This window comes from Heloderma suspectum, chromosome 5, assembly GCF_057233095.1.
Source record: "Heloderma suspectum isolate Gila_16-S chromosome 5, 16-S_ref, whole genome shotgun sequence".
Lineage (NCBI taxonomy): Eukaryota > Metazoa > Chordata > Lepidosauria > Squamata > Helodermatidae > Heloderma > Heloderma suspectum.
Window position 1 is genome coordinate 101,117,141 of NC_139462.1, and position 16,273 is coordinate 101,133,413.

Here is a 16,273-nt window from a genome sequence, read left to right on the forward strand (position 1 = left end):
GCCAGGACAGAAGTGTGCTCATCTGGGGAACCCTGGGGGGCTGTATTGGGACCCCCCAAGGGCCAGATTTGGCCTGCAGGCCTGAGGTTCTGCACCCCTAGTTTAACACAATGCTTCAGAATGTGCCATTTGCCACATGTCACCTTCAGGTGCCAAAGGGAGCAGCTCTATATACCCTTGTCAAGTCTAGCGAAAAGGCCCAAATTACCAGCTACTTTCTTCAGAGCTTCAACTTGAGCATGAACACTGACATTATGTTGTGACACAAGTTGGAAACATTCAAAAGATAAACACAGGTGTCAAATCTGGGCTTCAAAAGTCATGTTAAGCCTGTTAGAAAAAAAGAAAATTATTCCAGAAGCTGGTGTTAAAAAAAAAAAGACAATATCCTTACGGATGACTTGGGTCTGGTGTCCTCACAGACTGACTGATTCCCAATGCTAGCAAAGCCTGTGCATGAACAAAATGGGACAGGAAATTTCAAAATTGTCAAACACGTTTGGAATAGTTTAAACTGATTCATTCGACGTTAGTAATCCAGGTTTACTTGCACAAAAAATTATCCCTGTTTTAAGGGGGCAGGGGGAGGAGAACATTTAAGCTGAAACAGAATCACTACACATCAAATGACCTTACTACAATCTACCAGGAAGATTTTCACAGAAATACTTTGCTTAAACACATCCAAATCACAAGCTTATTTTGTGAGTTCAGAGAACAACACTGGGGTTACTGTACTTTGTAGACAGTAAAAGAACGATAAGGCTATCAATCACTAGTCGTCCTGATGGCTATATATTACCTCCAATTCAGAGGTAATATGCCTCTGAATACCAGTTGCTGGGGAACATGAGCAGAAGGGTGTTACTGCACACATGTCCTGTTTTTTAAAATATGAAAAGTGACCTTGACAGATGCCTGACTTTTTCAGTTCCCTACACAGCAAATAAGCTGCAAATAGTGTGCTTAAAGCCCTGAAGTACACTGTTTCTACACCTAACACTTTTGACAACTTTTGACCATATTGGACCAGGCTACTGCCAACACACAAATACCCCCACACACACTTCTGGGCCCCAACCCCATATACAGAATGAAGCCATCACATTGCGGGGGCTAGTTAAACTCTAATCCTTCCCTAATTGTTTGCAAAAATGATGTTACTGCCTTTATGTTTGGTGCATCATTTTCCTTTATCCCTTAAAACTGTAATAATGTTCATGTCTAAATTTGCAAGATGACTTGTCCTGGAAAATGTGTTTTAAAGACCAGGCCAGTGGTTTGCAGGCTTTCTATCTTCTGAAATCGTTTCTGCTGAGGAACCCTGCATGTCTGCCATTGGTCGTCAGCAGAAGAAAAAGGGGCATTCCAGGGCATTACGGGGATTTAAACATGGCAGGCAGCAGCACAGAGGAGCCAGCCGAGCGACAGTGGGTTTTGCCCCCACTCCACCCCCAAAGTTTACCTCCATGCCAAAGAATGCGAAGGATGCAAGGCAGGTTTGTCAACACTTTTCATCTTGTGACTCCACCCCGCACAGACACACAATATTTGAGCTAAACTGCTGAAAGTTTAGCCCAGCCCTACCTAGACTGCATCCAACACTTCCCTGAGGCCACGATGGCACGGAAAGACTGGCAAAGGTGAGCAAGCTGTCTTTCTGGAAAGCTTGTTCACCATTACTGGTCTTCGTGTTGAGAAACCCCCAAAGAAGCCCAGGGGTCCCCAGTACATCATTTGAAAACCACTGGGCTCAGCAGAAGTCAAAATTGCTGTTATAGGATCTGCCCTGTACTTTTAAAGAAAAAGCATGCCAAACGATCAAGGCAAAATTAACAAATCAGTTATAATTTACGATTTTGTAGCTGCCAGCACCAAGGGCTAAACTCATCATCAAGCTGAAGTTGCCACTTTGAGAAGTAATAGCTTGTTTTGGGTTCGCTATAAGCGTTGCTATACCAGCCGACTTCTCCAGCTTGGCACAATTTTGAAAATATTGCTTGAAAACCATTTGTGATGCTCTGCCATTTCTAACTCTGACCTTAAAAATTATGTACAACTTTGCTTTCCTGTCATAAAGGATGGCCAGGAAGGCTCATAGTTAACCCTCTCATTATTATTTTTTTCTGTTCCATCAGCACATCACTGCAGCTTGCCTACCAATGAATCTAAGAGGCAAATCACACTTTACAAAGCAGGCATATTTGCTGTCTATACCTCTGTTTGCAGTAGGAAATAATATACTGTGAAACTGAGACCTGTACTAGTAAATATAGGAACTCCCTACCACTAACCCTTCTGGATTTTTGGCACCTACTGAAAACATACTTCTTCCAGCAAGCATTCCCAGGAAGGTAATCTTGGGTTGGATCCAGATTTATGCTGGATCAATTGTGCTGGCAGATGTGGACTTCCTTGCCCGCTCCTCTCCACAGCAGCCTCTCCAGCCTCCTGAAAATGCTACAGTTAGGTCAGGAGACCCTGCTAAATGTTGGGGGGGACAGCCCCCAACTTTGGGCAGAAGTCCCTTCCTCTTGTGGAAGGCAGATGCTGGATTCAACCCCTTGTCTTCTTCATATTACACAATATTTAACTATGATCTTCATCTTTGTTTTGTACATTGCCTAGAGATTCCCATTAATGTAAGAATTAATATCATTAAATAAATACATACATAAATAAATATGCTTGAAAGTTGATGACCCACTGCACTACATTGTCCAACACAGAAATGCACAACTAAAGAGAATACTCACTTGATTGCAAGTATCTGCTAAAGAATGTATGGCTTCAGAGAACATGCTTGCAGAACCCGTGTAAACCCAAGCAAGAAGCTTGAAAAAAAAATTCAAGCCATTTCTGGAAATGAAGAAAAAAAAAATCATCATCACCATCATCATGATCTATAAAGCGCCTGCAGCTTTTGAAGTACTGTGCAAAGACTGGACACACAGCACATTTCCTGCCCAAAGGCTTACAAAATGAAAAAGGGATTGAATGAGCAACCCAAAATACTCGGGTATCAAAGCATTTGGGGGTTGGTGGGGTGGGGTTCTGATACTGGGAGCCTTACATCTGAACCTCTAAACCATGGTTCAGATATTGGGAGAATGCTGCAGGTTCCATCTGTCCTCCCCCATGCAAATTATTCTCTCCCATGGTTTGCTTTCACCATGATGTCTGCATCAGCACAAACCCTGGTGAGCACTGACCATATGCCCACATACTCAGGATGCTCGAGTTTACTTCAAGCCTGGATTCAAACTCTGGTTAAGAGAGGGGAAATCTGATTATCGTCAATGCAGACATTAATGCTAGTCCATGAAAGGGTAGGAGCAAGAAGAGAAGGATGAAACGCATGAGTCTACAACAGGTATGTTGAACCTCTTCCAGCCGGACAGCCAAATTCAAGAAGCTCTCAGGGGCCACATTCCAGTGATGGGTGGGGCCGAAGGCAAAATTGGACAGGGCCAAATGAAAAGGGGGTGGGGCCAAAACTCCAAAAATGCAAGCATATTTTTGCTTAAAGCTCTTACTGGCAGTAACTAAAGAAAGGCATTTCAACTTTTTTTGGGGGGGTGCACAAAAGCCAGGAAAACCCTAAATGATCAGCTGTTGGGGAAAGGGGAAGAAGTGTGTCCATCTGGGAAACCCTGGAGGGCCAGATTTGGCCCGCAGGCCTAAGGTTCTGCAACTGTGGCCTATAAGCACATTCTTGGTCTCCTAATCATGGTTAGGAGATTGAGAAAGCTACATCTCACTGGACCATTGATTAAATTTGCAATCACAAAGTAGAAATTGAGTGGGGGCCCATAAATAAAATATTGCTGCCTAAGCTATGCAGGCAACTAGCAAATATACTAGAAACATTGTCTTAGTGAATAAAATTAAAGTAATGAGAAATAGCTGCACTACATGATCCAATAGTCTTGGGGAAATGGTGCAAACTGTTGATGTTGCTTTAGTCTGTATTAAATGAGGCTTGTTCTCATTCTGTGGTGGCTTCACTTTTTATATGCACAAAAGCGTATAAATCCTATTTTCTGGGATATAATTGCTCAATCCACTTCTAGAGTCAGAACACCATGTGTATATATAAGCCTTCAATTTCTAGATTTAACACATCATGAAACAAACCAACTTTAGAAACAAATGAACTTACATGCAAATAGCAACCATCACAACTTTTCCTGGTCCGCTCAGAAACAAAGCTGATGTTCTGGACCGTGGCTAAATTAAAAACAAGCATGCAGTTTAAAATACATTGCTATGCTTATATATATGTGACCTCCTAGAGTACAATGTTATATAATTATAATTTCAAGTACTACAGATATACACCAAATTAAAGAAACTTTAAGCAAATATGCAGACAAGTTGTAATTGATTATCAATTAAATCTGCATAAATTTACATTTGAATAAAACAACAGATCCGAAGAAAAGGCACATATCGTTTTTAGATGATGCAACCAACATCTCAGAAAAGAAATTTCTTCCTGCAAGAAAGAGACATTGACCTGGTTCATGACAAGCCAGAGTACGGGTTGAGTATGGGTTGTCGTTGAACCATGGGTTGTTGTGTTGTGTGAACCCAGCCATGCCAAGAAACCATGGTTTGCTAACCACAAACAACCCATTGTTCACAATCCAAAAACAAACGGTGGGTTCTCTTTGTGGGTTGTTCATGGTTAACAAACCATAGTTTGTTAGTGCCGCTGGGTTCACACAACACAACAACTCACAATTTAACAACAACCCACGGTTCAACGACAACCCACACTCAACCCATAATCTGGCTTGTTGTGTTATGTGAACCCAGCCAAAGAGGGAAGGAATGCCTCTTCTAAGACAGGGTCTGCCACCTTGGTTTTGGTAACTGCATGTATTGAAAGAGGGGTGGGAAATCTGTGGCCCCCCAGATATTGTCAGACTACAACTCCCATCATCCCCAACTAATGACCACATTGCCTGGGGCTTATGGGATTTGGAGTCCAACACAGGTTCTCTTTCCCATCTTAAAAAAATAAACATTAAAAAAAACAAAACTGCTGCCTAATTAGCTGAAGGCACCTTTCATTGAAAAAAAAAATTTTTTTTAATAAAGTGATGTAACAGATTGATGAGCTAGACACTGCAGGCTTACTAGCAACCAAACAACAGTTTATAACAGGACGGTCCCAGCTATTTACACACTGGAAGCATTTGAACTGCGCTACACGTTTCATGTGTCTCCTTTACTGTTGACAGCAACTCTTCCGCAACTCAACACATGTGGGATTCCATGCAGAAACAAACGCAAAAGAGGCACAGCAAGTATAGAAACCTCCACGATGGGTAACTATACTCATACAGTCACTGCCCACACACTTTCAAGTTCATCTTCACACCCATAAGATCTAGAAGCTTGCTCTTCTTTCATAAGAAAGAGAGGTTCTCCAGAAGCTCAGTTCTCTGTACCCAACAACACATAGTTTGCTTTTCTGTCCTCTTGCAGAATCACAACATGCACACAGCACTATATACCCAGAAATGTGCTATAAGGAATACGATTTCACAGCCAAGGTATAAAAATATAATCCTCTTACCTTAGTTTCTCCTAGGAAGTCTTTGTATTCTTTCAACAACTTTTGGTTCCTAAACAAATCTGCAAAGGTAAGTTAGCAAGATGAAAGGAGGAAGAAAGCAGAATTGTAGCTACTCTTTCCCTGACAAAACACAAAGCTATGCTGTGTACAGATCTTATGTAAAGGATATCTAGGCCAGAGCAAGCCATCTTTTTCAACAGCTGCTGCTGTGGAGTTGCTGCATACATTGCCTTCTTTATGTATACTTATAAAAAGTTTTGTGCACGCACATGAAGCTATATGAGCTATAGGTATACATGACAGGGAGCTGGGATTTGCTGCTGATCTCCCAACAAGTGTACATTCCAACAAACATGCCTTTTTTCCTACTGATGTATGTGTAAATGTGTGAATCATGAGAGCTGAAAGGGGCCTTGGAGGGTATCTTCACCACAATAGCTGAAAACAAACATTTTAAGATTCCTGCCCCATGTTCCTCATGAGGACTTCAATACCACGAGCAGTATCACCCAGCATGTATTGATTAAATACACCATGTTTTTTGTTAGGTGACCCTCACAATCAGAACTATAAAGGGTTTCCTGTGGCATTCTACACTTACTTTCTCTGTATTCTATTTCTGCTTCTTTACGCTTTTTTCTTTCTCGAGCAAGAGCTTCCAGACTTCCCCAGACTTCTAAAGACCTGTATTGGGGGTTGGTGGGGAGGGAGAGAATCAAAGAGAGAAAAGGCTTCCTTCCAGTCCTATGACTGATCCTTTATGAAATAATACACTTTCCATTTTCTAATGCTTCTGATCATAAAGGGAGAATAAAGAAGCAATCCTATGGCCACTAGACAGCGGCTAGACGGACATAGGATATACTGTTTTCCTGGAAAACTGACCACCCCCTATATCTGCGCTGCCTTGGAGGGAGCACAGAGAAACCGTCCTCCGCGCTCACAAGAGGAGCATGGAGAGGCTGAAAAGGGGCGGGGCTGGGAGCGTTCTAGGGTGGGGAGAGCAGATCTGCATGTATGACACACCCGAAATTGGCTGTCTAGCAGAAAAAGCAGGGCAAATCCCCCCGTGCTTCTCCTGAGTGGCTTTGGATAGGCGGTCTCCTCCAAGTTTGGAGGCGGCCGTCTATCTAGACAGGATTGCACCCTAAGTCGAGCACTCTCATTTTCTGCCTCTTGAGATTTTTAATAGAGACCGAGGTGGAAATATGATGCCAGCCTGAAGCTGAACCCAAGCTGGTGAACCCAAACTAGAGGCTCCAACTAGCTTGGAAGGATAATGGAAACCTTCTTGAATCAAGCTCACTTTCAGACAATAATATGGATTGAAGTCTCATTACTACCCCTGGATACGCCTGACAACATCGTGAAGCCCCTACCACCAACTATAAAAGGTAGGGAGACTCTACATGGGAAGGCATTAGATAGGCATTAAAAACTATTATTTTGGATAACCAAAACCAAATTTTGTTTTCAGAGATGCTCTTACTTGGCCTCCACATCTGTTCTCAAAAACACAGTAAAAGCTTCTGTATCATCATGAGGGCTTCGCCGTCTGATTTTCCTGAGCTGATCAAGGTCACTGTTGAAAGACATAAGGAGTTTCTTGAAAGGAATATATATATAGAATTGCCACAAGACCTGAAGGTATTTACTGAAAGTAAAAGATAATCACAATTTATCCACTGGGCTACCACCTTCCTGGCTGGCTACCAGCATGCAGCCATTTTACAGCATCCCTAGTTACAACATACAGTTTGTACTTGTATTAAGAAGCAGAAATATTTATTGACCAAATTCTTTGCATCTCAGAAGAACATTTTAAAATATTTATAGGCTAAGCAACAAAGAGTGTAATCCTAGTAAATCACCAAGTAGCATGAACCACGCACTACAGGAGTATTTAGGCAAGGGGGAGGGTGGGAAGGGAGGGAGAAGAGACAACATGGGTCTACAAATGTAGGTTTGGTTGTCTACAGCAGCCTGGCCGTGTTCTTTGTTCAGAGATAGTTCTAGAAGAGGGGTGCAGGGAAGGTTGGTTCCTCCCAGCTTGTTGTAGATTTGGAAGTTCAAAGCATCCTTAAGAGGGGTCTTAACTATAGTTAATGCAATCCGTGTTTTGGCACGATATCTGAACTGACCATCTCTCTTCTGGATTTTCTACATAATCTATATATGTACACATTTATACAGAGTGCTATGCCTGTGTAAATGTTCTCCATGAATTGTGAAGCCCTTTTTGTTAGACAGTGCCAACTTAATGACCACTACCAGCCCCTGGACTACTGTCTGCTAAAGAAGAGAAGCCCTGAGATGGAAGTTGGGCATCTCTGATCTATAGCATCATTGCCATTTTCATTTCCTGCTGGCTCGCTGTTTAAGACATTTTAGCAAATCAGAGAGAATTTCATTCTAATTTTTAAACTCAGAAATGATCATACCTGGACTTGAGACAAAATTCATTTATTGCTCTGACACCAGTGATGAAATTATTCTTCATGTATTTTGGTCCATATTCTCTCTTTTTAAGCACGGCCTTCACTTTAAAGAAAAAAGTATTACATTCAGCCTCAGAAGTCACTGAATGATCTCTCTATAAGAGAGGTGCTAATGTACACAGAACTGCAGGTAATCACATTATCTGAATTCAATGGAAATTGGTGAACATTTTGTTTTGCCACAGGAATGAAATGCACGACACAATGATTGCAAAAATGCTGCAAACGGGACACTTAATAAGAAGTTAAATGACAAATTAAATAATACTCTCAGCTACTGGAGATGGATAGTTAGTTATCCATTAAGGCAGATACTTACGGGCCACTTTCATGTGAAGCCCATTCGCTCCCACCTGGCTTCTCACGCTAGCACAAGTGGAAAGGGTGAGAGGCGCGCTGGGGATAATCTGCAGAACAGAGGTAACAGGGCATGAGGCCAGCACGCAAAGCCAGGGACTCAGCAGGAGCCATTCGTCCAGGGGCAGGTCAAGTTATCCTTTGCGTGCCATCCACTGCCTCGATGTGGATGATGGGAGGAGTGCGAAGCTGGGGATGCACCTGGTGCTGGGAGGAACTGCTCCTCCAGGCACCAGCCAAGCAATCTTTGGCATTCTGCACGCGGCCCTGATAGGGACTGTGAGAGCTGTGCAAAGAAGTGCCAAATTCAGCCGGTGCTTAGAGGAGCCGCTCCTTCCAGTGCTGCCTGAGTTCCTTTTGCTCTGCTGAGAGAAGCATGGACCTCTGTGCTGTTCTCAGCAGCCATGCCCAGTGACGTCAACCAGCCCATAGAGGGCAACTTGGCCCCCAAAGTAAAAGAAGCTGCCCGCCCCTGGGCTAAACAAACTAGAAATGGGTTTGCTTAGCATGTCACCCAAACTCAGCATCATGGCTTGTTACTCCCAAACAAGCCAGATGTGTAAGTCAAGAACAAACCTGGTTTACGGTTTATGGTTTATTTAACCCCTTGTGCTACCAGGAGCAGCCAAGCAGGAGCAAACAGGCAGTGTGCACCAGCACAACATCATGCTCATGGTAAGCCAGGATGTCCCAGAATCCTGGCTTGCCCTTTGTGTACACGGCCAGAGACTAAACATTTGGGGAAATAAATCCCCAAATTATAAATAAATGAATTGGTCCCAGGGCATAGCCTGAAGGCACATGAGGCAGCCACCTTTCTGAGGCTACGCAGGTCTGGATTGGGTCAGTGCAAGGGAGACCACCTGGGAACCTGATGTAGCCACCTTTAGTTCCACAATGTAAGAAAGGTGGGATATAAATGTAATACATAAATAAATTTAAACGACTTATTTGAGATTTTGCACCTGACTGAAAGGAGTGACATCACACTCTGTTTTCAGCGGCAACCTCACATTTTACGTAGCATCTGCTGCAGTTTTATTTATGGCATTTGAAGAGAATTTGCAAATACCTTCAGCCATGCACACACACCCCAATGCAAAGTTATGGCTATAACAATTACCTTTTACATGAATTGGCTGTTGTGACAAAACTGATATTTGACTGCTAGCATCTCGGGCTGTAAAACAAAACAAAAATTACAAAAACATGGCTATTTTTCAAGAGTAAAACAGAAAGCTGCTTGGACCACATTTATTACATACTGTACCTTGGTTTTTTTTTTAAAGTATCTTGCTAATACTGATATTTGAAAATGCAATCATTGTTCAAAATAATAATTCAAATGTTGGTCCACCACTTAAATTTCACATTTTACTATGTTTGAAAGAATTTAAAGAACGTGACAGCTGGTTTTCAAAGAGTTTTATGAATCAAAGGACACTTCAACAAAAACTTCAAAATGAGAACCGTAACTGAACATTTATGATCTGCCATGTGTCATGTAAGCCTTGATTCAACCTCACTCCGGGACACCCCAAAGTAAAAGTAGAAAGCTGCATCTCCTTGTGTACCACGTTGAATCTGGCCCTGGATGATTTCCTGACCTGACCTTCAGGAGCAGCTTTCTGGATGACAAGTAGGAGAAGGGGGAGAGATACTGAAAAAGCTCCATTGCTGCATGGCCATTTGGATCATGGCCTAAGACAGACTTCCCCAACCTGGTGCCCTCCAGATGTGTTGGACTACAACCCCCGTAATCCCCAGCCAGCATAGTCATTGGAGGGCACCAGGTTGGGAAGACTGCCCTAAGGGTTTGAGTTAAAGACTGAAGTTTAGGATAAGAAGTTTTTTTTCATTATGTCAGTGGAATAGAAGTCATTCGTTAGCCCATTTCTGATGCTTACTGTGTCGCCCCTGCAGTGGGCACTGAACTCCTAGGTTAGAAGTGCCAAGATAGTGATAAATTAGACTCAAAGATTTACTTAAAAGGAGTACTTTATTGGGTAACTCAGGCGTACCCAATGGTTGGATCAGACAGCTCCTCTGAACCCCGAGCCACTGGGTACAATCGGTCTTATACTCTACATGTCAGCCATGAGGCAGCACAACACTAGCAAGCCCCCCTTGCGTTCATTCCCAGCATAAGCTAGAAGTGTTTGGTTCTCAAGCACAGCCCCCTGTGAACAAACTTCACTTCCCAGGCAGAGTGCTCGATAAGGCTTTCTACTCATTAGTAAGGAATGCGCTGAGAAGGCTGTTATCGGCCTTTTGACTCATCTGCACATGCTCAGAGGCTTACTAGCATGGGAACTGCACCAATAATGAACTTAAGCAAGCATTATGGATCTCTAGGCCCCTCTACACTACAAATGACTTGGCTACGCGCCTGGGGCCAATACATTTACATATAATCTGAGGGCAGAAGTACTCAACACTGTACTCAATCTGCAGCTAAAAACAGTAGCCCTGTGTCGAGTTCTCCCTGCCCTGTACCAATTATGTCTAGGCAAACTTACTTACACTGTTTCCCTTCCCCCAACAGCAGCAGCCAATGATGTGGAACGGTTATGGGGACATGACACAAGTAAATATGACTACATGTAATAAGGAGAGGACAGGAAGAACTTGAAGCGGCACTACCATTTTCTGTGGCAGCCCTATGTTAGCATCATGTATAGTACAGGAGCAGTTCCCTTTAGATGTTACAGCAATAAAGGAGTCACTTTCCCATGGATTCATCACACAGCACTGCTGTAATGTTTAAATGCCTGCCACCACAGGGGCAGTGCCAATTGTGAAGGTTTTCAACCCCAACCAGGCAACAATTGCTTGGGATGGGCCAGTATGATCGGTCCCACACATGGTGGCACACTTTGGAATGTTACACCAGTGCTCTGGGAAGAACCTACGAAGAAGCAGTTCTGACACTATTCAGGCATTCTGTACCCAAATAGGGCAAACATGTGACATGATGCGAGGGAGCATGCTAGTCCCAGCCCTCTCCTTTGTCGCATCTATCGCCCTCTACTCGTGGAAACTCTCCACAGATAAAGCAAGCTTTCCTCTTCAGACAGTCATCCACTACAAGTAGAGGGCGACAGATGTGATGAAGAAGAGGGGCGGAGGGTCTGGTGCACTCCCTTTCATCTTGTATTTGCCCTATTCAGGTACAGAATGCCTGAATAGGGCCCCTGTTGTTCTAACATCTAAAGGGCACCTACTTAACATGACAGGTAGTGTCCATCATGAAAGTTTGGGGCAGGTGACAAGAGGTACTTGTATTCTGCAGTTTAATTGATTTTATTTAAAATCCGGGGGGAAAAGACACAGAATGCAAGTATCTGCTAAATATACCAATACTAAATCCACCCATGCCAGCTTAATCACAGCAACTGAAAGCCAGCTCAGCTAAAGAGATCTTATAGTATTTTTGTAGATCCTCAAGCTAAAGCTTTGGAGATTTTCCAAGTATCAAACATTGGAAGAATCAGGGGGGCATGCAAAACCTATTTGATCTGGAAAAATGTACAGGAAATCTATGCTGTCTTCAGGTCATTACTCCTTTCCAGATCAATAAACTTAGAGCTATCACCCAAAGATTCATCATGATTTGCTTGCAAGCAGAGCCAAAAAACCTAGGCATTATTTTACGCCTGAGACAGACCAGTCAAGACATTGATCCACACACACATCCTCATGATTTGATTACTTTTAATATCACAGTTCTTTTCAATGGAGTCAATTCACACATTCAGCTGAGAGTCATCATATTGCGTATACAAGCAATGATAAATCAAGTAAGGTACACACAAGTGTAACCTGCCTTATGTCAGCAACACGTCGACTTGACCAGTTCTTACATGAACAATTTTGATTTAAAGAACAGCAACAAAAACACAAAGATAATTCTAATTCATATTTTATACAAAAAAACTTCGCTAATAAGCATTTGGAAACATATTTCAAGGTTTATCAGAATAAGTGTAATTATCCATGTTCCAAAGGCATATGCTAAAACATTTTAGTGGAAGCTGAATGTAAAGATCCCTGCATGTCACCAAGAACAGAAAGAAAGCTATCACACAAAGGACTTTTAACAAACATATGGGATTCTGGATACCTTCATTCATAAAAATTAAGATGTAGATGTTTCCCCTCTCAAACATCTATTCTCACTGAAGTACTTCTATCTGAAACTGGAAGAAATATTCATAGCATACCAGCCACAATATACATCCAGAGGGTAATCTTTTTCTTCCCTTTCCCCTCCCTTTGTTACTGCAGATATGATTGGTGGGCTGAGGAGGGAGGCAGGGCTGGCCACACCATTTCCAATCTCCCTCTTTTGCTGCTCAGTACTGAGTTTTAGTTTATCTCCCTTTCAATGTGCAAAGCAGCTTCCCATACACCAGGGTGGGCAACTTGTGGCCCTTCAGATTTTTGGTCTACAACTCCCACCAGCCCTAGCCAACATAGCCAATAGTGAGGGATCATGGGAACTGTAGGCTAAAACATCTGAAGGGCCACAAATTGGCCACCTTGTCCTACACGGTTTCTTTTGTTTCCCTCCCTCAGCACTACCCTTCTTATGGAACTCAGCAGCTAACGAACCTTTGCACCCCCAAAAGTTGAGAATATATTTTTTCCAAATACCTCCCAGTGAACAAGCTCCTGCCGCTTCATTCCAATTGCAGGTAGATTTTTTTAAGAACAGGAAGGTTTACTTTGTAAATCGATTGAATGCCTGGATAGGAGAAGGCAGAAGGCAATTTCAAGACTCCCTTTTAATTCCCTGAACTGCTTCCTTCCCTCTGCATGTCTACTTCTGTAGCCTTTCTCCATTCCCCAGCCTTATTTGTAACTGGCTTCTCTTTCATTTCCCCTTTCCACACAGGAAAGAAAGGGAGAGGAGAGAGACCAACTTCCTTTGTTTTGTTCTCTGGAAGCCATTTAAGCTAAGAAACAAAACAACAACAAAAACATTAGGTTATGAAGGGGAGCTGCTGTAGGGAAGGAAGAAAAACCTGGAGTGGATTTCTTTGGGAGGGAAAGACTGAAATTTCCTAGCCCTTTTTAACCCTGGTTTTGAAACAGATGCTTGCAGTGCTGGAGCTTGCCAGGGAAGTTGAGGCAATATTTAATTTTCAGAAAGAGACCTGCAGGGGACACAGGCTGATGGGGAACAATGCCATCTGTGCTATTAGCCCTTCTTCTTAAATCTATGGGAGGGACAAGCTGCTACTTGCTGGGTGGAAAGGGAAATGCAATCTGCATGTGTTTAGAGACAGTTTTACTATATTCTTGCAGGTTAGTAGAAATATTTTTTTGCTACTAAGTCTGGACATAATTTGTGGACCCCTGCTATAAATAATTCTCTCACTGATTGGCTAGACTACTGACATCAGAAATTGAGCTTATTTCATCACTTGAAAAAACAGTCTGTCTCTGCTAAGGGATCGACTTAACTTTTTTTTTTTTTTTGGAATAGTGCATGTGTGTGTGTTTGTTTTACTTAGTACTTCCCTTCCTCCCTCCTTTTTCCCCCAAATAAACTTTCTAATATCTGGACATTTGGCTGTGGGGGTTTTTTAATAAGGGAATTTCTTACTAAAACCTCCCCCACACGCAGAACTGCACAGTTGCAAAGCTGCTCTTTTTGTTCTCAGGATAATTTACAAGGTTCTGTGAAGTGTTGTGTCTTCTGGGCTTTGGGCAAAGTGCCTTCCTTTTTATTTTTTCCTAAAGCTGGGTTAAAGAGAGGGGTCTTTGGCAGAATGGCTTAGAATTGCCCCAAGCAGCTAGATGTTTCAGGAGGTTTAACCTGCCTGGTGGCAACCTATCATGATTCTGTGTTGAGGAATCTTTGCAAAGAAGGGATCAGCCAATAAGGGAAAGCCTCTCCTCACCCCTTCCAGGTCTGTAAGCCTAGGATTTTCTTCTAAAGATTGTGTGTATTTCTGCAAACCTTGGTATTTCCCAGAGAATCCCAATACCTCTTGTGCATGGATGGTGCCATTTTGCCTACATAAACAATGGCACTCACTGGCTGGGTTCACACAACACAACAACCCATATTCAACATTGAGTATGGGTTGAGTGTGAGTTATTGTTGAACCGTGGGTTGTTGTGTTGTGTGAACCCAGCTGCAATAACAAACCATGGTTTGTTAACCACAAACAACCCATGAAGAGCACCCAAGGTTTGTTGTTGGGTTGTGAACTATGGGTTGTTTGTGATTAACAAAACATGTTTTGTTAGTGCGGCTGGGTTCACACAGCACAACAACCCACAGTTCAATGACAACCCATAGTTCAACCCATACTCAATCTTGAGTACGGGTTGTTGTGTTGTGTGAACCCAGTTACAGTCTTAACATCAGAAATGATTATTCCCTCAGCCCTGAAACACACTGTTACCAGCTAGGCATGTTCCACCCCATCCCAAGCACTTTTAAGCTTGACTTCACTGAGAGAGATATACCACAAATCCATGTTTTTCCTTTGCACATCTCTGTCCTAATTAAGTGCATCAACAGAATTAAGTTCTTATGACTTCAGTAACAAGAGCTAATATAGTTCTGCTTTATTCTCTAGATCTGGATGCTTGCCATACATCCGCTACCAGTAAACAGAAACTAATTTTACTGAAACTGAAGAAATTAGGATTAGTGCTCTGAACTCAACAGTACTACAACATGGTCTGTGTTTTTATTAATAAAAAGGGTTGGTGTGTGATATGAATTATTCAAAAGTTAAGTATTAAAGTACTCATGGTCTATACAACTTATTTTTAAGTCAAGCAATTAGTTACTGCCTTAACAGAAAATGGATAGGCATAATTTACTTTATTTCCGAGAGAGAGAGAGAGAGAGAGAGAGAGAGAGAGAAGCTCAGAATAATGGTTTTCCATTTTATAATGTATACAGAGAAGACCTAATGAGTATGGAAGTTTTTGTTTATCCCAATACACAGCAGCAACCTTTTAGACTCAAAATAGACTCTTCATCAAGAGCAACAATATCAAAGGCTGGTTAAAAGTTATGCCGTTCCGTCCCTTCCTCCCTGTCTTTATTGTACTAAACTGGCAGGTTTTATACTGATAAGACGACGGCTGAATGCTGATATCATAGTTTCGCCCAGGCTTGCCAGCAGTAACTGACTATTATTGGGATGAACTTGTAAAACAGAAACTCAGTGACATTATTCAAGAAAAGGTTGAACCATAAAGTTTGATCAGGAAAAATAATCACCTACCAAATGTCAAGATTTACTATTGAAGATTCAAGCAGCATTGTGCACCCTTTAAAGAGTACACAACAGTGGCCTGGAGGCTTGACAAAAACACGGTGGTAGAATGAAGAGAAATCTGACCTATTCAATCACAGACCAGCTGATCTCTGGGTCAAGCAACCTTCAAGATGTTAATGTTTAAAGCCTGAAACCACTCTACAGAATATTAATATTCTGCAATGGAAAAAGAGAGACTCAGAGAACCTTATGGGAAAAACCATAGCACATTGGTAGAGCCCACGTGTTGCAAAAGGAAGGTCCCAAGTTCAATCCCTGGCATCTTCAAGTATGGCTGGGAAAGACCCCCCTCTGAAACCATGGAGTGCTGCCGCCAGTCAGTGTAGACAGTTCTGAGCTAGATGGACCAATGACCTGACTCAGCATAAGGCAGTTTGCTACGCTACCTAGTGTGAATTGCTTTGTGCCTTCCCCGTTCAAAGAAGCAAGAGATGCCTTTTACCAGCCTTCTACCCTGGGCGGGGATAGTTTGGCCAGTGTGCTACAGGGGCTGATAACCTCAAGACTGGATTACTGCAATG

The 16,273-nt window shown here is 42.5% G+C and overlaps 1 protein-coding gene across 7 annotated transcripts in view; it reads right to left on the reverse strand.

Moving 5' to 3' along the window:
* The window catches only part of SLC30A9 (solute carrier family 30 member 9), a 46,765-nt gene that overhangs the window by 24,295 nt on the left and 6,197 nt on the right, over positions 1-16,273 (reverse strand). For 6 of the 7 annotated variants that reach the window (XM_084856878.1, XM_084856875.1, XM_084856876.1 and 3 more), the window contains 8 exons: positions 9,566-9,622; positions 8,029-8,128; positions 7,077-7,169; positions 6,189-6,271; positions 5,588-5,646; positions 4,163-4,230; positions 2,757-2,859; positions 395-450 (listed from right to left, as the gene is read on the reverse strand). In XM_084856878.1, the coding sequence (XP_084713004.1) occupies positions 395-450; positions 2,757-2,859; positions 4,163-4,230; positions 5,588-5,646; positions 6,189-6,271; positions 7,077-7,169; positions 8,029-8,128; positions 9,566-9,622 (619 nt within the window). Of the gene's footprint in view, positions 1-394; positions 451-2,756; positions 2,860-4,162; positions 4,231-5,587; positions 5,647-6,188; positions 6,272-7,076; positions 7,170-8,028; positions 8,129-8,404; positions 8,493-9,565; positions 9,623-16,273 lie in introns of all 7 variants that reach the window. The other variant, XM_084856881.1, reaches the window with a different exon arrangement.